Below are 22,328 nucleotides of genomic sequence, written 5' to 3'. Positions count from 1 at the left end.
TAACCTCCTCCAAAGGCTTGGAGATTCAGGTTCTGAGTTTTCCAGCACCGACTGTTTTGGTTCCAACGAGATCTGCATCCCTGATATTGATTTCTACCATGAGTTCTTTGGCTGCATTGGGTCCAAAAGAACTCTCAGGGTCATGGCTGTGCTGTTTGCTCTAATGTGTGGGACTCGACTCTGGGTTTTATGGAGCTGTCTCTGCACCTCAGGGCTTTGGCATGTGTTAGCTCTACCCTGGCTTCAGTTTCAGGAGTGGCTTCTTCAGACTGGGGACTAACCATGGTTCCATGGTAGTCTTTCTTGGGTCCGGGCTCCCTTCCCTGTTCGGGGGGCAGCTTTGCAGACCATGGAGCGGGCGTTGTCCACCTTGGACATTCAGTCGGTTCCTTCCTTGTCAGAGCAGTTTCCCCATCCTTCCCCTTGACCAGAGCTTCCTCCAATCTCAGTGCCTGGACAGCGAGCACTGAAGCCTCAAGAGTCACCTATTCAGTTATTGTCTTCTTCTGATAACTCCCCAAATCACCCTACTGAGGAGGTTCCTCAGAAGAGAAAGTGTAAGAGGAACCACTTAGTAACTCAGAGGAATCCATTACAGAAGACACTGATATTGATGAGGGGGAGAGTTCCCCATGGTCACTCCTGGAAGACGTCTCCTTTGAGACTTCCTTGAGATCCTTAAACAGAGGTGTGGCTGGACATCCCAAAAGCTCTCTTTGGAGGAATCATTGTACCTGCAGGCCTTTGGCACTCGACCATCTACCTCTTGGATTACTCTGCGTGCTGACAAGCTGATTAAGTTGATCTCGCAGCGGGTGTGGAAGGATCCTGACACCATAGAACCTATCCCCAAGAAGCCAGACAAAATTTTATGTGCACCAAAGGACCATCAATTTTGGGCAAAGGGATTACCAGTAGATGCCATAGTGGTAGTGGCAGCCACCAAAAAGGAACTTCCAGAGGAAAGTTAGACTGTCCTTTCTCCGAATAGAGAGTCTCAGGAGATGGATAGGTTTGGAAATTGGGTTTATGCTTCACTGACCTTTGCACTGTGGTCTTTAAACTATATGGCACACTTCACCAGACTTCAGAGGGACCTGATTAAAGAGCTGTCAGATACCCTGGCAGGAGCCTTGTCTAAAGAGGTCCAATATAAGGTTGCTTCTCAGTTGGCCACCCTAGAGTCCATTTCTAATTTATCCATGAGGCTCATAGCACAAGCAGCCAAAGGGATGACTAGAGCAGTGGGATCAGGCATAGCCATTAGGAAACATGCCTGATGCACTTGTGTGAATTTGCGCAGTCATTCAAGTCTTCATTTGTCAGTGCACCCTTTGACGAGTCATACCTTTTTGGCCCTAAAGTTTGAAAAACTTTGTCCAGGCGTGAGAAAGATGGAAAGACCCTTTCTGCAATGGGCGTACATTTTTCTGCTCCTCGGTGGTCCTACTCCAAGAACCAGATGTGTGGGGAAATGTGGTTCAGAAACTCCCAAAGGTCTTTTCAGGGCACACATGTCAGTGTCTCTCCCAGGGGCAGAGAGGAGAGCTTTAATGGAAGACACTGTCCATGCAGCAGAGGTGGGCCCACAAAATCAGAGTTCCAGGGACTCCTTTCCTGGCAAACCTTACCAGCACTCTTGAAAGGAGGCACGATTGTTTTCCTCTGGAAGCAGTCTGGGAACATCAATCCTTGCACCAACATGCCTGGCTTCAGATAACTTCAGATGTTTGCGTGCAAAGGATTATAACCAGAAGATAAAGCATGCCCTTTCTTTCTCTTACAAACAATTCCAACAAAATCTCTGATGTTCCACCCAGTCAGAGGGAACATACAGTACTAGAAATTCAAAAACTACTACAAAAAAAGAGTCATCTAAGAAGTCCCACCAGACCAGATAAAATCTGGAATTTACTCGAGTCCTTTATAATGTCAAAGAAGACAGAGGACTGGAGACCAATTTTGGATCGGAGTGTATTGAACAAGTCTGTCTGATAGGCAAAATTCTGGATGGTCACGGTTCAGTCTGTTCTCTTGTTTCTAGGGAAAGATGATTGGATGTGCTTGACAGATCTCCAGGATGCGTATTACCACATAAAAATGGACAAACGCTCTAAAAGATTTCTCCGCTTCTGGCTGGGAGTCAGTCATTATCAAGTCAGAGTTCTGCCCTTTGGCCTCACCACAGCCCCCAGGGTGTTCATCAAATGCATTGCAGTAGTAGCAGCTCACTTGAGACTGCAAAGATTTCGGGTATTTCCATACTTAGACAACTGGCTCATTACCATTTCCCCCAGGCATAAACTAGAACAAGCAAGAAATAACATTCTCCAGACCAGCACCAACCTGGGCATTACTGTAAATTATGAAAACTCACAACTAACTCCAAAACAAACTTTAGAGTTCATTGGAGCAGTGCTAAATACCATTACTTGTATAGCCTCCCTTCCCTTTCAAAGATTGAAAAAGATCAAGGCCCAAGTGGGAAGATTGTCAGAAACAGGAGAATAGCCACACGACTAGTCCTGCAGGGCTTAGATTCAATGGGGGTCGCCATTATGTTAGTTCCTCTAGCAAGATTTTACATAAGAATTCTTCAGTGGCTTCTAGCATCTCAGTGGTCCATTCTGTATCAGCCAATGTCAAATCAGATCTTGATTGTCAATCATTGAAGAAAGACCTAGCTTGGTAGATTCAGTCAGACGAAATTCTCTCGGGCCGTCCATTTGTTCCATCTTAACCACAAGCCATAGTGACCACAGATGCCTCCCAGACGGGGTGGGGGGGCATTATCTGGGAAAGACTGTGCAAGGCATTTGGTCCCCTGTAGAGGCCAACTTGTACATCAGTATTCTGGAGCTGAGGGCATTGCTTTTAGCATTGCAGGTCTTTCAAACTGCTTTGCCCTCAGGAATGGTTGCAATTCAAATGGACAATATGTCGGTAGTTTGGTACATCAAAAAGTAGGGAGGAACCAAGTTGTGGTCCCTTTGCTGAGAAGCTATCAGAGTCTGGCAGTGGGTGATCTCTTCCAACTTCTTTCTGATAGCAACACATATTCTGGGAAGTTCCAGTGTGATAGCAGACAAACTGAGCAGATGCATTCTCCTGCCTCATGAGTGGTCTCTCAATCCCAAAGTGTCGAGAAAAAAAAATTGTCATTTGGGTAGCCTTGCTGCAATCTATTTGCATTGCCCCTGAACAGCAACCCTGATCCCCCCTCCATGGGCATCCTTGAGAGATGCTATCTTGTACGATTGGCCCTCCAGATTTCTGTATGCCTTTCCCCCATTCCTTTAATTACTCAATTCTTAAAGAAATTGATAATTAAAGTAATCCTCATTGCTCCCTTCTGACCTTGACAGATTTGGTTCCCCTTTCTGTGGCTTATCTGATTCAGTGACTGTGGACTCTAGGCCTAGATCCAGATCTCCTGTCCCACGCAGAGGGATTAGTTCACTCAAGCCTTCAAAACCTGAAGCTCACGGCTTGGCTTCTCCAGTTCCATTAATTGCCAGATGTACTTCTCTTTTTTCCCCCAGTTCATAAGATTGTTGGCCTCACACAAATCCTCCACTTGAAAACTCTACAAAAGTAAAATAGAAAAGATTTTCTTACTGGGCTAGTGGCAATAGCATTGCTCCTTTGTCCGCTCCTATCGAAAAAATAAATTTTAGCTTTGCTCTTTGAAGAATAAGCCTCTTACTCTACTATTAGGGTTCAGCTAATGGTTATTTCAAATTTTCATAATGGGTTCAGAAAGTATTCTTGAATTTCTCATAAACTTTGCAAAGCATTTCTAAAATGGACTTTGTTGTTAAAACCTCCGTATAAAGATCCATTTGTACCCTGGCATCTTACATTAGTGCTACAATTGTTCACTCCCCCTTTGATCTTACTGCAAACTGCAACCTAAAATTTTTATCTTGGAAAACGATTTTTTTTTTCTGGTAGCTATTATTTCTGCCAGAAGAATTTCAGAAATTCAAGTTTTATCTTGCAAACCACCATATTTGATATTTTGCAAAGGCAATTTCCTTGAGACAAACCCTTCCTTGATGCCAAAGGTGATGTCAGAAACAAACATCAATCACATAATCAATTTACCAGTCTTTTTTCCCAATTTCTCAAACAAAATGGAATAGTCTTTGCATTTATTAGATGTCCACAGGCAATTGTGATTCTATCTCAATAGAGCAAAAGGCATTAGAAAATCTGACCAGCTGTTTCTTTCCTTTTTAAATATCAGAATGGATAAGCCAGTATCCAAGGTTACCTTATCTAGATAGCTGAAGGATTGTATATCCTTCATTTACAACAGGAGGAAAGTTAAACTGCCAGGGCCTTTCAGGACACATTTTGTTAGAGCTATCGCTACTTCAGCAGTTTTTCATTCTAAGACTTCCATGAATGATATTTGTGCAGCTGCAACATTGGCTTCTCCACATATCTTTATTACTCATTTCAGATTGAATTTGTTCTCTAGGGGAAGAGCATCCTTTGGTGCTATGGTACACAAGAATACCCATCTGTGAGTCCTCCCACGATATAAGGTAGCCGGGGTCTCTGTCCCATATGTCAAGGAATAAATGAAGCTTGACAACATCAGATAAAGATGTTATGTACTCACCATGACTTTTCATCTGTGTTGTCAATCTTCATTTATCCTTTTCTCCCCACCCTCCATCCCCCTTTCATTTGGACCTCCTGGTGGAACGAAATCTGGACTTAGTAATATGTTTTTTTCATATATAATACCAGATATGGTCTCCATAAAAGTACTATTAGGATTATTTTTCTGTCATGTTTATCTGTAAACTCGATCTGAGGTAATTTCGAAAGGAGCATTCTGGGTAGGACTTAAGCTCAAGAGTTTTTGGTTCTCGTGAGCTGTAGTAACAGCTGAGTCGATAAGGATAAATGAAGATCGACAACACAGATGGAACTTTATGCTGAGTACATAACTTTTTTTTGACCCCCCCCCCAAAAAAAAGTATTTCCTTGCATAAGGATGCATGCAAGCACTTTTTTGTACAAATACAAAAGATCTGATGTTATAATTTTCATTCTTTCTTCAACTGATGGGTGGTGATATAATTTTCATTCGTTCTTCAACTGATGGGTTCAGATCCAGGACGTGGATCCAACTCAGCTGCTTCTGCCAGATCATCAGATCCTACAACTCTCAAGCTCCTTCCTTTCCCCATAATGCCCTGCCAACCTAATGTACACCAGATCTCACTTGCTTTCATTTGTATCAGACACGGATTCTTAACTCTTGAGCATTTCTTTGAGTGGTCTTCAGACTTTTCCTTATTGTTGGTGTTTGTGAGTTAATTATTTTTAATATATTGCCCTTCTTCCTCCTTCCCTCCCATATTTTAGTGTTCTCAACCATTTCCGTACTTCTCTTGTTACCATTGCTGGTATCCATTTGTACTCTTTTGAGTACTATTGTCTATCATTGTTGGTAGTTTTTCCTTCTCTTCTTTCCATCCTAAAAAAAAGATCTGTTTGTATAAATAGGTTGTCTTCTTATAGTTTTTGCTATGGTGATATTTCTTAGTACTTTTTATATTCAGCTGTGTGTTTAAGATGTTGTACTTTTTGGTGGCTGGGGCTCAATCCCCCTCTAAAAAGTTAGAAAAATCAAAAGTTGACACTGTAGCTAAGGAAAAGGAGTCCCAAAAAAGGTCTAGAGATTGATCCTTGAGTTCAGCTTTGACTCCTTCAGCAGAGCCTCCTGCTAAGATTAAAAAATTGGATCTGATGACTCAGAAGTCAAGGGCTCCTCAGATCCATACCTCACTGCTTCCATTGGATCCGATTTCATCCAGGCTTCCCTCTCCATTCCTAGAGGAGATGCCTTGAAAGCATCCAAGGCCTCCCTCCACTATATCCTCTCTTCGATCCTCCAGAAGCCTTTTGGGGCCTGGAAGCCAACCTTCCACTTCCTCTTTGGTAACTCCTTCTCAAATCCACCCTTCTGTTTCAGAGCCATTTTATCTGAGATTACGTAGGGGGTGTCTGCTTTGTATCCAAAGACTGTTTGTTCTTAGACTCCAATAGTTACCCTGAGCCAACCTACATTGAATGTTTTGCTGCCAAACCATCGGCACCAGATTTGGGGGCTTGGAGTTGACTCTGAAGCTTGTCTGTTTCCCTTGGCCCTCTGTGCTGAACAACTCGGGTCTGACTCTCTCCTTGGGTGAAGTGCTGATGAGGCTACAGGAGCTGATGATCCGAGAGGTTTCAGCTTTATAGCAGTCGACATTTGTTTCTCCTAGGTGTTCTACCATAGAGGTTGTGGAGAGGGTTTTCTCCATGGCTGGTGAAGAGACATTTCTACCCCCTTGGATCAGACAGTCCTGCTTCATGCTGCTTTTACTATGAGCCTCAACCGTCTTTTCCAGTGGGAAAGACAATCTGAATGAGCCTCCAGCCAGTCTGTCATGACATTGTTATCTCTTCCAACACTTCACCAGACCACCTTGTAAGAGGAGGCACTTGGATTTCTCCCAGGAATATTTCACAGCGGACACTGATTTTGATGAGAAGGAGGAGGGCCCCAGATCACCACCTGATGATGTCTCGTTTGGAAACATCCTGGAGCTCTTGAAACTAAAAGGTTGTCAGTCTTCTGATAACCCCTCCCAGAAGGAATCACTGCTCCTGGAAGCTTTCTGGTCTGACCCATCTACTTCTTGGTAGACGCTCCTCTAGCTGATGAGCTCATTGACTTAGTCTCTTGGTTGGCATGGAAGGAGCTGGACACTGTTGAGCCAATACCTAAAAGACCAGATAAAATTCTTGCCCCGCCTAAAGATCGTACACACTGGAGTAAAGGAGTTCCGGTTGATGCCATAGTTGTGGCTGCAGCTACAAGAAAGGAACTAGCAGAACATAGTTCTTCTGTCTCTCCCCCTAATAGAGAGTTTAGGGAGTTGGAAAGATTTGGGAAACATTTTATGCTTCAGTGACCTTTGCCCTTAGGTTGCTAAATTACTTGACACATTTTATGAGACTGCAAAGGGATTTGATCAAGGAGCTTACCAAATCTCTTTCTAGGTCCATGTCCTCTGAGGATGAAAACAAAATTATTTTCGAAAAGAATTGGAATCAGAACAGAAAAGTATTAGTGGAGGTGTTTGACTTGCAAAGATGCAGGTGGCCAAGGAGGATGGGGTCTTTATGGCACAGACAGCTATGTATAGATCAGCCTGTTAGAGCCTATAAGAAACTGAGTAAAGGGATAGCTCTTCAAGCAATTACTGGAAGCTCAACGACTTTAGGCCAGCAATATTCTGGGGCCTCTTCTGTTACTAATATATCTAGACAAAAATGTACAACCCGAATGGAACATTGTGCTCAATAACTGGTCTAATTAGGGCTGCATAAGAGGGATGATAACTTCTTTAGACTTGAATGGCATTCATTTTAGTATTAACTGTGCTAAATAGAAGGATTTCCTGAGTACTTTTTTATTTGGCTGTCAAGAAGAGTAAATCATTAACCCATTTTCTAAGATCCCTGAATACAGTATAATTTTAGAGTGGAATATTGTTTATTCTGTACAGTGAGGGGGAGACTTATTTACCAATTGTTTCAATACTGCACTTTTTCACTCAACCTACAGCAGTAAAGTAACAGTAAATAGTTCAGCTGACAAGTGATATCAGCCTAATGCAGCTTTCAATAGCACAGCTCTACTGAAATGCTCAACAAACATGGTAGCCAATGACCAAGCACCTGATGAGTTTGTCCAGCCACTGTAAAGCTGAGTACTGAAAAGCACTAACCATCTATTGGTGTATGTATAGCACAGTGGTACACAAACCATCACAGTGTATACAGAAACAGAAAAATTGAAACAGCCAATCAGAGTATAACTGGCTACTAGTAATTTGAACTCAAGAGTAGTTGCAAATTACCCTGTTTCACAAGATAGTTACTAGCCATGTTCCAAGATGGCTCTGAATACTGCAAAACTAAGTTATACCCATTTAACTATATTTATTAAAATCAGCTAAAAATATCTTTAGATGTTAAGTGATTAAAACACCATTCCCTGTTGTGTGAAGGAGTTGAATAATACTTTACTGTGGTCTATATATTTGCTTGCAGCTTATCTTTTGATGGGTGAATATTTAAAATCAAATTTGCCAACATCATTCATCACTTTTATTTCAAGAAAAAAATTATTTGCTGTTGAACTACTACAAAATGGCATGAGAAACAGAATTTTTAGTTTAACAGAACAACAAACAATTTATCTTTGTTAAAGAGAGAGGTAAGTGTGACAGATCTAGAATTTGGGATGTAAAAATGAAATAATATGCACAGCACTCAGTGAATTGAGCTTTCCTAGATCAGATTTGATTCAAAATCAAGACAAATGAATCTTCAAAAGTAACAGGAAACTTGCCAGGAATTGTTGGATTCACATTGCTGAAATATACAGAAAATGTTATTGCAAGGAAGTTCTGAAACTCCTTCATTGCAGGGTGTAGTTTACTGCTAGTTATGGAAGAATTTGTAGTTCATGATAATTTGTTGACAGTGGTTCAGTAACCTGATGTCAGTACCTTCTGAGTCTGACTTAGATATAGTGCATAGAGATAAACAGACCTTTCCCAAGGACCTGGATTGTTCAAAGTCATTATCACCTACTGAATGTAAAAAGTCTTATACTAAGGTCAGTAATACCAGTGCATTTGGAACTTGTAAATACAGAGGTAATGATTAAAAGCTAATCAGCTGTATCGTTCATAGCTGAAATTGTTATGAATATATTTGTTGAGTATATTTCTATGAATTGATTTACACATGACACACATAATATAGAAGAGAACGTTCTGCATTCCCTGTTTTATTTTTTAGTGAGGGGATGTCACATGTAAAGATATGTGAAGACACATTGAGGTAAGCTTAGTGACAATGTCAAGATCTCTGTGCAAGCACCTCTTTTAATTGGTTATGTTTAATAAGTTTTTATAACTGCTTTATTTTACAGGCACAACATTACCCAGACATGTTTTGTGAGGACACAGGTGATGACAGTACTGTAGTATGAAGTACTTATCATAGCACTAGATTACAGATGCATCCTTGCCCTCACAATCGAAATTGCCTCTTTTTATCCTTGTGTCATATTTCCAGTTCACTTTCTTTAAGTGTGTTTTATTAGGTCTTGATGTTGTATTAAGATATGGATCTGATGTTTGGGAGATGAATGATACAAATTTTAACTTTATTTAGCTAGTTGCATAGATATATGTATACTTGTTTGCTTATTCTGGAAAAGCTGAAGCTATGGGATTATATACCTTATTTGACTTTCCTAGTCATTTATGATTGGATTTATTGGTGAAGTATGTTGTCACCACCTTGACATTATGATGGTGTCTCAAGAAAGAGACACCATCTTGGCTTGCCGCAATAAGATGGGATTCAATGTTGTCTGTTTCCATCCTATTCAACCTTTGGGGATTATCAGATAAGATCAGATCTGACCTCAGCACTTTTAAGAAGCTGTGGATCCAGGACTCTGACTCCTCATGTACCCATTACTCCCTCTCTTCCCCCAAAATACCTCAGATCTCATTTTCTGCCTGTATTGGAAGGATGTTCTACAAGGGCTCTGATCTTCAACTAGTCGAATAGGTGATATCCTTTCTGAGTTGTTGCTCTAGGTTTAGTTCTGAGGTTTTCATTTATAGCTTTATCTATTTTAAATCTCCTCCCCTTGAAAAAAAAAACCTACATTCTCCTCAGAAGTTTGTCTCCTGTCTTTCTAAATTCTTCAGGGTGGCTGATTATTATTGTTTTTATTGTTATGTTTAACAAAGATGGTAGAATGTTTGTTCTCTGATTCCTTGCTTCTGTTTAGTATTGCTTTTTGTTGTGGTTGCTTGTTGCTTTTAGCTGTTTTTGGGACAGTTTGTGAATTACATTAAAGCAGACACAGTCAAAGGATTTAAGAAGCATTCAGCCTGTGGACTCAAAATTATTCTGCAGGACCCTCACTCCTCATATGAGTACTGTCTAGGTCTGGCACACCTGGAGTCTGACTGCAAGACATGCACCTCGTTTGGCACAAGAGTGTTACAGAGATACAGGGGCAAATTAGTCCTTAAGGGCCTTCTTTCGTACATAGCGAGAACGTCTTCATCTTTTCTTTCTTCTGAGACTCCTTTTTCAGCCAAAAAAGCTGAAAAATCTTGACTGTAAGGAGAAAGAGAAAGAAAAGCCTAAGAAAAGGAAAAGAAGAAATTAGAAAAAAGGTCTAGAAAGTGCTTTCCAGATCCAGCAGAAATTTTGGGTCTGTCTAAGGACACCAAAGCATTTGGATCCAGAAACCATTTGGATCCATATACCAATGCCTCCTCCATGCTTCTCACTGGAGCTGGTGAGTCCTAGGCTCCATTCCCCTTTCCTGCAGGAGAGGCATTCCTCCTGATCACCTTCAGTAGCTTCATCTTCAAAGTCCTACCATTTTACAAGGAGCCTTACTGAAGCTGATGTTTACAGGATGACACAGAGGTTCCTATGGATGTAAATTCAACTAGGGATCCTTCCAGCACCATCCTCTTTGGGCACATTGGGTTCAGCCTTATCCTCCCCCCATTGGTGTCCCCAATTCCAGTACAGCCTGAAGATCCAAAGTCCACAGATCTGATCCTCCACAGAACACCTGTTTTGAAGCGGATGGTCCTTTTGACTATGACTTCAACTCCGACAGTATTCCTTACTTGCTGGACTGTGATTTTGCTGGGTCGGGAAAGTCTCAGAGCTGAAGCCTCAGAGCAGAGGTTAGATGATAGGGTTGACTCTGGAGTCAGAACCTATGTCTCTCTCTCCCTCTGTGCCACAGTGCTCAATAGCTCCCTCTGCTCAAATGTCGGCCTTGGAATTGGGGAGGGCTGGAGCAGAGATTGCTCCTCCTGTCCCTCCTTCAGATTGGAGTAGTGCTTAAGTTCCCATTATGTCCTCCACTTTTGAGGTGTTTGAAAGGGTTCTTTCTAGACCAAGAGAAGTGGAGAAGTGTTTATCATGCCCGGCTTCATTCTGACCTCCACTAGATATGCATCTGAGTTCCTACAGCCTCTTTTATCCTTGGGAGTGCTCAGGGTTCCCAGTCTGATTCTGACCCTTCCCCCAAAGCCCAAATGTAGCAGGGTCCTAGGAAACAGATGTGTAACAGGAGACATTTGGACTCCTCCTTGGAGTCAGTCATAGAAGACACAAATTGAGATGACAGTGAGGAGTCCCCATGCTGCCCTTTAGAAGATGTTACATTTGGTGATATTCTGGAATAGATGAAACAGAGAGTGGATTAGTCCACTGATGCTCCTTCCTCTGAGGCATCTGTGTTTCTCATGGGTTTTGGGGCTGACTCTACTACCTCTTGGATGGTGTTGCCTTTTGATAACCTCATAGATCTGGTGGTGCAGTGGACATGAAGTATCCTGATGTAGTGCAGCCAATTCCAAAGAAACCAGACAAGATATTCGTTGCACCAAAGAACAGAGCACGCTGTAGCAAGGGTCCTCCAAGTAGATACCATGGTTGTGGTGGCAGCCAGGAAAAATAAATTATCAGAAAACAGTATATCTGCCTCTCCTCCTACCAGGGAGTCAAGAGCATTGGACAGGCTTGGAAAATAGACATATTCATCAGCGACTTTTGCACTACTGTCTTGTCAAAAGAAATGTTTTCAGAGGGACCTGACCTAGGAGCTCATCAAGTCCCTGTGAGGTAACTTCCAATTATCTATCCTGCAGTCAGTGTCCAACATATCCATGAGTCTGTTTTCTAACACAGCAGATGGAGCAGATTAGAGCAGGAGGCACCAATATAGCCATCCACTGGCATACCTGGATGTGATTATGTGACTTTGCAGAATGCTTCAAGATGCCCTTCATTAATGCCTCTTCTGATGGTTTAGCACTCTTCAGACCAAAGGTTAAGGAGACACTCAGCAGGAGCGATCAAGATGATAAGATCTTGTCTGCTATTGGGATCTGCTTCTCCTCCCCCAAAGGACCTTTTGTAGGCGCTAGAAAGGGGAAAGAATATGTGGTTCAGAAAATCTCAAGATTCTAACTCGGGCACTGCTGTGGACACACCATCCTGAGCCAGGGGGAGTCAGTTTCAATGGATGTCACTCTAGAGGCAAAGGAGGACAGCAGAATTAGGCATTTCCCTGTCTTTTCACTGAGAAATCCTTTCAGCACTCCTGAAGGGCTGCTCAACTGCTGCACTCTGATGGCAGCTGGGGATAGGGTGCTTATCCCCGTACCCTCAAGCTTGGCAAGCCATTACACAAGATACATGGTACTGAGGATAATCACCAGGGGCTATGCTATTCCCTTTATTTTCCCTCTTCAGAGAAAAAGAAGGATTCACAAAGCATGACCCAGTTAAATGGAATCTGCTGCAGCAGAAGTAAAATAAAAAAAGCTGCAAGAAACATTCATCCAGCGGGTCCCCGCAGACCAGTTAGGATCCAGTGTCTAGTCCAGGTTCTTTTCAGTTCCAAAAATGACAGGGGACCTCAAGCCAGTTTTGGACCTGAGCCATCTAAGTCAGTGTGCAAAACAGATGAAGTTCCATATGATCATGGCTAAGTCCATTCTACCTCTGTTGTGAAAGGATGACTAGATGATCTCCATAGATTTCCAGTATGCCTACTATCTTATCAAGATATCAAGGCAGTCTAGGAGATTTCTCCATTTCTAGCTGGGAGCCAATCACTTTCAGTACAGGGTCCTGCTTTTTGCTTTTACCGCAGACCTCTGGGTGTTTACCAAATGCATGACAGTAGCGGCAGTGCATCGCAGACCGCTAGGGTTCCAGATCTTCCCATATTTAGATGACTGGCTCCACACCACAAACCAGATATCTTCTGGTCCTGCAATGGGATCTTTGCTTCTACTTTCCCAGCAGTTAGGAATTAGTCAACCAAGCAGAGTCAGTTAACACCTACACAACAGATAGAATTAATTGGATGCCACCTGAATACAAGCAGTCAAATAGACAAACTCCCAGAGTCCAGGATATAATCCATTAACCACCCCTCTCTTCCCATAAAACACATTCTCCGTCTGCTAGGGTTGATGGCCTTTGCAATCATGCTAGTTCCCCTAGCAAGATATTACATCGGAGTTCTTCATTGGACCATGTTGGTTCAATAGTCCTTAATATTGCACCCACTACATACTTGCATTCATCTAACACTCATCTGCAGGATGCATATCTGGTGGTGGCTCACCTCCCCAGTGTTGTTAGATGGCCAACCATTCTCCCTACCACCTCCAATGGCTATAGTAACCATGGACACTTCCCTTTTGGGATGGGAGGGGGTCACTTCAAAGGAAAGACAGTCCAAGGTTCCTGATCACCTGTGGAGGCTAGTCTTCACATCAGTATCTTGGAGACAAGGGCAGTTCTTGCATTGCAGAGTGCTCAGGACTCCCTTTCTGAGGGTTTGATTTCTATCCATACTGATAACATGGCAGTAGTCCAGTACGTCAACAAACAAAGGGGAACATGCTCATATCCACTTTGCAAGGAAGTCATGAGAGTGTGGCAGTGGATGATGTCTTCCCATCTCTTTCTGATAACAGCACATATCCTGGGGACTTCCAGTGTTCTAGCGGACAAGCTGGGCAGGTCTGTCCTCCTGCCTACTGGATGGTTCCTTGATCACACAGTGGAGATGCAAATCTTCGCTCACTGGGTCCAACCTTACTGCAGTCTGTTTGCTTCATACCTAAACAAGTGCAGAGGTTACTTTGCCGTGATCCCTCCTATGGGCCAATCACTGAGAGATGCTCTAGTCCACAATTGCCCCCCCCCCAGGTCTTCTGTATGTCTTTTCCCCCTTACCCTTGAAAATGTAATTTATTTAGAAAGCCAGAAGGTGCAAAACCAGGGTAATCATTTCCCCCATTTGGCCCTGGCAAGTTTGGTTCCCTTTCCTCTGGGCTCATCTAGTACATCTGCCTTGGACTTTGGGTTACCATCCAAATCTTCTGAGTCACCCATCCAGAAACCCTGACCAAGATCTAAAGACCTTAAAGTTTACTGTATGGTTCCTCCAAATCTAAAGGCAGAGTTGCCAACCTATCAACTTTGATGGTTCATATATTGTCAGCTTCACAAAAAACAAATACTAAAAAAGTTTATCTTAGCAAATGGAAAAGGTTTTCTGTTTGGGAATCTTGTAGGGAAAAAATCCTTTTTCAGCACATCTTCCATCTATCCTGGACTTCCTGTAAGACCTTTTCCAGAACGGTTCCAGCACATCTTCCATCTATCCTGGACTTCCTGTCAGACCTTTTCCAGAAAGGTTGCAGTTTTTTGAAAAGGTTCAGTTAGCAGTTATTTCCATTTTCCACACTGGACACAATCAAATTAAAGATTTCAAAGGGACCCAGTTCATCGATGGGACATTACTGTTATGCTGCAGCACTTAACTCAGGTTCCTTTTGAACCTGCAGCCACAGTGAATTTAAGGTATATTTCTTGGAAAACCCTATTCCCGGTGGTGGTTCCTTCCACAAGGAGGATGTCAAAATTGCAAGCATCATCCTGTAAACCTCCATATATGGTCTTCCATAAAAACAGTGTGTCTTTGAGAATGAATCCCACTTTCCTCCCAAAGATAGCATCTGAAATTAACCTTAACCAGACTATCATTTTGCCTGTATTTTTCCCATAGTGTTCTAATAAAGGAGAGTATACTTTACATTTAGTAGATGTTCATAGACAAATTGGATTTTATTTACACAGGATTAAATGTGTTAAAAAATATGATCAGCTGCTTGTGGTCTTCTCTAAAGCAAATCTAGGCAACATGTATCAAAGATCACTCGATCTAGGTGCCTTTATGATTGTATAATATTTGTGTATGAAAGGCTGGGACTGTCCTGACATAAAAAACACAGGGCATTAGCTACCCCCTACTGCTTTTCTGCCTAGAGTTCTGATTAACAAGATCTATGCTACAGAAACCTGGACAACTGTTCACTCTTTTGTGTCTCACTATAAGCTGGATGAGCAGTTTAGATCCTATACGTTTTTTGGATCCACCATTCTTGGGAATATCCTTCCTTGATATCACTCAAGCATTATTTAGTAGCTTGGGAATCTGTCCCAAAGGTTGAATTGAACAAAAACAGAAAATATTTGACAAAGAAGTCATGTACTTACCACATAGCTAGAGCCATGCTGTCTTGTTTTGCACAGTTCAACATTCTTCTCTCTGTCCCCCACTTCTGAAATAGTCACCTAGTGCTCCCTGTGAAAAGATGGACGTCACCAGGGACCTTGTCTGAGAATAGGCCTTGATTGCTGTTCTTCATTTTTTTGGCCATTTTTTAGTCCATCTTAAAGCCTAACCTGTTTATGTTGACTGTTAAATATTTTTTTTTCTGGTTATTTAGCAGGTAAATGTAATCTGAGGTATTTTGGGAGAACATGGGGAATTATGGGTAGGGTAGAGTCAGAGCCTTGTATTCCAAAAGGTGCTGTGGTTGGATCCAATCAGATCTGATAACCCCAAAAGGTTTAACTGGATGAAAACCATGTAATAGTGTTATGGTAAGTATATAATTTTCATTTATGTGCCAAAGACCAAATAGCTTGCTGTGTTCAAGGATCATAGATAGGGGTCCATTTGATGTTTCTGGAATATTTTCAAAATTTTGTTTCTGAGATTGTTTCTCAGAGGTATTTTGACTTCCAAATCTAAGGTTGGCATTGTTACTGAGGAGTGAGTTTTCATAGTCGTACTGACAACATCTAAACTGTTTTAACCCAACAGCTTGGTAGACTCACAATGGAAAAAGATGAGCCATAATGGCCCTCTGTAGGAGGGTAATAACTCAAACTTATTTAAGACTTTGAGAACAAACATGAATTGGTCATCTGCTGTTTATGCGAGTATCTCACAAATGTTTGCTCTCATATGCCTTCAGATAGGGCTTCTATTAGAACATCGAAGTTTCAAAACTTCGAATGTTCTAATATCGACCCCTATTCAGCGAAAGCTGGAAACATCGAACATGCAGAACAGCAAATTTTTTCCTAGGGAAAGAATTTGCTGTTCCAAAACACATACACACAACACAAACACACCAAACAAACAGCAATCCACACACATACACCTAAAATCTTACACCTAACCCTACACTAAACTGTACATACACCACTAACTATCCACTTATCTTAATCCAAATCCTAACCCTAAGGTTGGGTCACTATCGCATACTCATCTCACCCGCGCCCTAACCCTAACTCACCTACCCTGCCCTAACCCTCACATCCACACAATCGCACACTTACATGACCCGTGCCCTAACCCTAACTCACCTAACCTGCCCTAGCCCTCACGTCCACACAATCGCACACATACCTAACCCACGACCTAATCCTAACTCACCTAACCCGCCCTAACCCTCGCGTCCACACAATCGCACACATACCTAACGCGCACCCTAACCCTAACTAACCTAACCCACACTCAATCCCACACTTACCTGAACCTGACCTGTAACTTTCCACCACAGCGCTGAAAATACCGAAGCAACAGAAACGGACAACCAAATTCTTTCCCTAGCAAAGAAATTGGTTTTCTGTTGCTTTGGTATTTTCAGCTTTCACTGAATAGGAGTCAATATTAGAACATTCGAAGTTTTAAAACTTTGATGTTCTAATATAGACCCTTCAGATATGACTGAACAGAAGCATTCTAGTGCAATTGTGTTACCTTTGATAAATGAGTATTTAATTTGCTGATGTGCATGTACAAAATATTTTAATAGTTGAAGTATATTATTGGCCAGTGCTTTTTTTGAAAAATGATACATTGAATGTTTAATAATGTGCTTATTTTGATAGTTTTAATCTTAATTTTATGATGACAGATACATTTTATTTGATGGTGACGTTGATGCTCTCTGGGTTGAAAATATGAATTCTGTAATGGATGATAATAAACTGCTTACTTTAGCAAATGGTGAACGCATCCGGCTTCAGTCACACTGTGCATTGCTATTTGAGGTAAGCAATGAATATGGTAATAGCCAATTAAATTTTGTATACTGTTTTGCAGTGTTTTATGTTTGCAAATGAATTTTCCTTTACCCCATGAGCTGTAATAGCAATATTCATAAACCGTTTGCAGTACAATTGATTTAAACATCTGTGCCATAACGGCACATTTTTTTTTAGTTTATGCTAAATTATTTTTTTTACTTTGTTTTTACAGAGCATTATTCTAAGGGTCATCCTACCATAAAGCAATATCATTTTACAGTAGAATCTTACAAGTTTCTCTCTGGGAACTGTGCACATTCTTGGTTTAAGATTTAATATTTCATCTGATGTTGTAATTTTCATTCATTCCTAAACTGCTGGGTTTGGATCAGATCCTTGGATCTGACTCGGCCGCATCTTCCAGCTCATGGAACACTGAAACTCTTGAGCGCCTCTCTTTACCCATAATGCCCTAGTCACCTAACATACCTCAGATCTCGTTTGCCACCTAAGCATTCAGACATGGTCACTGCTTACTGTTGAGCGAGTGTATTATTTAAAGTGAGTGAATGTTAATTTTTTTTACTGTAATCTTTCTTGCCCTATCCTCCTGTTATATAAGCTCTTATAATCTTTTATTATCTTTATATTTCTTCCTATTTGTATGTTGTCTTGTTTTTTGAATATCCTTTAAATACCATTGTTGGCATTTCTTTCATAAAGACACAAGTACATAACGAATATGTCACACAATGCAAATAGATTCAGACAAAAAAGTGAAAAATCTTCATACATTCTGCTTAGGAACAAGTATAGCCAGTTCTGATAAAGTAAAAAGAAAAAAGAAATTTACCTTCTTTAAACAAGTGAGTAGGATATTAGCTAACATAGTTGTAACAAAAGTTCACTGACATGTAATTACTTATGCAGGTGTGTAAAGGTATATCAGTATGCCTAAAACCCATTTGATTTAACTATATACAATATATACATACGACTGTCACTAAATGAATGGATGTTAGTATAAGAAAGTTAGAATATAGTGCCCGCACAAGTGTAGGAGAAGATATCGTAAGAGGTCATGATAGATGTAATCGTTCAAGGGTTCTGTTAGAGATAGCTATTAAAGAGAGAAGGTATTTACCACAGAACTAATATTACACATGAACAAGGTGAGTTGAAGACCAGGGGATTAAGATGAGGCCCGAGGGACTGAGAGAAGGGATGAAAGTCTACCTAAGTAGGATGTTGATTAAGAGCATCTAGAAGGTTACTCCAATACTTCTGGAAGTAGCTTAATTTCTTTTTGCTTGTTGTCTTTAGTTTACTTGCCAAAACATATTTAACAGCCATCAATTGGAAGTCCTTCCAGGACATTTTGGCTCTGTCTAGCCAGTTTAAAGTAATGTAAGTTTTGAGAAGTGCACACAATGTCCCAATAATATGTTTAGTTTCAGATTTAAATGAACTTGGGTAAATATTTAATAATGCCATTTCCCATGCTAGAATTGACTTCATATATTCCATTTTCTCCAGTCGTACTCTTAAGGAGCACCAACGTTTATATACGTTTTTACAGGACCAGAAAATGTGGAATGTGTCTGCAACAGAATTAGGGCAAGTTGGGCATAGAGGTGAAGTGTTTGGATTAATTTTATTTAGAAAAGACGGTGTGTGATAGGCATTGTTGTTTACATACTTAATAGTGTTTCTATTATTACCATTGTTGGTATTTTCTTACTAGTCTCTTCGGTTATTTAAAAAAAAAATCTTTCTCTTTTTATTTTTTTCCCATTACTTTTATAATTATGTCACAGAAACCTTTTGTTTTCAAAAAATTGCATGACCTGTGGCCATAAAATTCCTATTTCAGATGCTCATTTCTACTGTTTAGGCCCAGCTCACCTTGATTTGGATTGTGGCGTCTGTAAGGCCTTTGATCTGAGAGCTCAGATTGACAGAAAAATTAAATTAATTTTACAAGGTTTGCTACCCTCTATACCTGCTTCACCAACCTCTGGAGCTCAAACCCCCAAAAGGTTGACAAGAAAGGAGATTCTCTTCATAGAGAATCAAGAAAACGATCCCTGGATCCAACTACTTCTTCGGCACTAGCATCCAAACCTCCCAGTAAAGTGGCTAAAGTATCAGACCCAACCTCTTTGAATCCAAAATCTCAATCAGAGAGACCCCTTGGATCTGATCACTGCAGCTGTTACTGGATTCTGTCTTTTCTCTGCTCCTTTCCCCTTTTTTGGAATGGTCATGAAGACGACATTCAAAACCATCTTCTACACCATCATCTGTGTGATCATCCAAGAGTCTGACTGCTTTTTCTGTTCCAAGAGTTCAGACTTCTCTTCCCTCTTCAGCTTCAATTACCCAACTCCATTTGACTCTGCATATAGAATCTCAGTCAGCTGTGCCACTGGGATAGCCAGCCCAAACCAGCCTCCAGAACACCGAGCAGCATATACTAATCTGTTCTAACACTTTCCAGAGCATCCCACTGAAGAAGTTCCCAGGAAAAGAAAGTGTAAAAGGAGGCGCTTGGACTTTCCACAAGAGTCTATCACAGAAGGTACAGACTTTGATGAGGGGGAAGGGTCCACAAGATCACCACTCAATGACTTCTCATTTGGAAACATCCTAACAGTCCTAAAGCAAAGGGGTGGTTGGTTCCCTGGCAGCCATTCCCAAGAGGAGCTGGTATTCCTGGAGGCTTTTGGAGCTGGTCCATCTACCATCTGGGTGACTACACCCACCACTGAGCTTACTGATTTGGTCTCTCAATGGACTTGGAAGGAGCCTGATACCAACAAGCCTATCCCTATCAGACCAGATAGGATCCTGACACCACCGAAGGACAGAACAAATTGGAGCAAGGGAGTACCAGTTAATGCCATGGTTGTGGCGGCAGCCATGAAGAAGTAACTAATGGAGCAAAGTTCCTTTGTCCACCCCCCCCCCCAACAATGATTCTAGGGAACTGGACAGATTTGGGAAGAGTGTCAGTGCTTCTGCAACCTTTGCCCTCTGGTTGCTGAATTACTTGGCACACTTCGTGAGACTTCAGAAGGATTTGATTAAGGAGTTTGCCAAATCCCTCAGTGGGACCATATTCTCTGAGGCAGACAGCACTATTGCCTCACAGTTGGCATCCCTTCAGTCCATTTCAAGCTTGTCCATGAGGCTTATCTCCCAAGCAGCTGAAGGCACCTCATGGGTGGTGGGTTCAGGTATTTCTGTCTGAAGACATGCCTGGATGCACTTGTGTGACTTTGTGGAACACTTCAAATCTTTCTTCATCAGTGCTCCTTTTGACGGAAATTCCTTATTTGGTCCCAAAGTAAAAGACACACGAGCAAGAAGGACAAATCTTGTCTGCTGTGTGTGTGTGTATATGTTTTTTTTAACCCCTCAACAGACCTTCTGTAGGAAACAATGAGGCAGATGGAAAATATGGCTAAAAAAATTCTCGGATCCCTTCCAAGATTCACATGGAGACCGTTCCCACAGGGGCATAGGAGGGATCTCTAATGGAAGACACTGTCCCCACAGCAGAGGTGGTCCCCATAACCAGGGATCCAGAGATACCTTCTTTGATTGGTTCTATCAGTACTTCTGAATGCAGACCCAACTGTCCATCTCTGGAGGCAGTCAAGGGTTGTTTATCCCTGCACCAGATAGCCTGGCAAGAGATTACAAAAGATTCAGGGATGTGGAGGATAACCATTTTCCCATTCACCCCCTCTAGTAATAAGTAAAGTCCCCAATGTTCCATCCAATCAGAGAGAAGCAGCAGCAATAGAAATAAACAAGCTGCTAGAAAAATTCATCCAAGATGTCCCCCCAGACCAAAAAGAGCCCGGAACTTATTCAAGGTTCTTTTTAGTGCCATAGAAAACAGGGGGCTGGAGACCAATTTTGGATCTCAGCAATCTCAGTCAATTGGTTCAGTACATAAAGTTCTGGATAGTCACTGTTCAGTCTATTCTGCCTTTTTTGCACAAGGATGATTGGATGTGTTTGATAGATATTTAGGATGAATGCTATCATATAAATATGAACAGACTGTTCAGGAGATGTCTACGCTTCCGGCTGTGAATCAGTTATTACCAGTTTACAGCTCTTCTCTTTGGTCTCACCACAGCCCCCAGGATGTTTACCAAGTGTATGACAGTAGTAGCAGCTTACTTGAGACTGCAGGGATTCTGGGTGTTTCCATATTTGGATGACTAGCTCATAACCGCTCCAACCAGGCATCATCTGATTCAAGCTCGAGACTACGTACTGCACTTATGCTTTCAGCTGGGGATTTCAGTCAGTCACAACAAATCTCATCGCAGATCAACACAGGTATTGGAATCCATTGGTGCCTCACTCAATACAGTCACTCAAACAGCTTTGTTCCCTCTGTCCAGAGTTCAGTCTATTAAGTTCCAGGTCAAAAAAATCATTCAAAATTCTTTTTCAGCTTGACTGATGCTCCAAACTTTGTGATGCATGTCAGTGGCCATCTTCCTGGTACCATTGGCAAGGTACCATATGAGAATTCTTCAGTGGACTCTCACAACTGAATCATCCATTCTCCATCAACCATTATCCAGTCAGATCAAAATAACACAGGTTTGCAAAAAATGATCTTCTATGATGAATACACTTCAGTCAAGTACAAGGTCGGCCCTTTGTTCTCCCCCCACCCAAAGCCATAGTGACTATGGATGCCTCCCAGATTGGGTGGGGGGGCACATCTTGGGCAACACAGTCCAAGGCACATGGTCTCCCGAAGATGCCAACATACATATCAGTATCTTAGAAATGAGAGCTGTCCTGTTAGCACTGCAGGCCATTCAAGACACTCTCCCCACCAGAACTATTGCAATTCAGATGGACAATATGTTGGTGGTCTGGTATATCAGCAAACAAGGGGGAACCAAATCTTATCCCCTTTGTCAAGAAGCTATGACAGTATGGCAATGAGTGATCTCATCCATTCGCTTTCTGATAGCAGCACACATTCTGGGGAAATCCAACGTGATTGCAGAGTAGTTAAACAGATCTATTCTAATGCCTCACTCATGGTCCCTCAGTACAAAGGTTGCAGAAAGGATTTTCCATCAATGGGGCCAACCATGCTGTGGCCTCTTTGCATCTCCCTTCAACAACAAATGCAGCATGTTCTTTGCCCTGATCTGCCCTATGGTGGAGTCACTGAGGGATGCTGTACTTTATGATTGGCCCCCTGTTTCTTCTACACCCACCCTCTCATTACCTCTAATCTC

General features: G+C 41.7%; 1 protein-coding gene across 1 annotated transcript in view; it reads left to right on the top strand.

Moving 5' to 3' along the window:
- The window catches only part of DNAH10 (dynein axonemal heavy chain 10), a 5,879,077-nt gene that overhangs the window by 3,299,598 nt on the left and 2,557,151 nt on the right, over positions 1–22,328 (top strand). The window contains exon 41 of the mRNA XM_044069759.1: positions 16,932–17,067. Coding sequence (XP_043925694.1) covers positions 16,932–17,067 — 136 coding nt within the window. The remainder of the gene's footprint in view (positions 1–16,931; positions 17,068–22,328) is intronic.

Source organism: Protopterus annectens, chromosome 4.part0, assembly GCF_019279795.1.
Source record: "Protopterus annectens isolate FY-2018-M chromosome 4.part0, PAN1.0, whole genome shotgun sequence".
NCBI lineage: Eukaryota > Metazoa > Chordata > Ceratodontiformes > Protopteridae > Protopterus > Protopterus annectens.
Note: the sequence above shows the minus strand (reverse complement) of the source record. Positions and strands in the feature narration are given on the sequence as shown.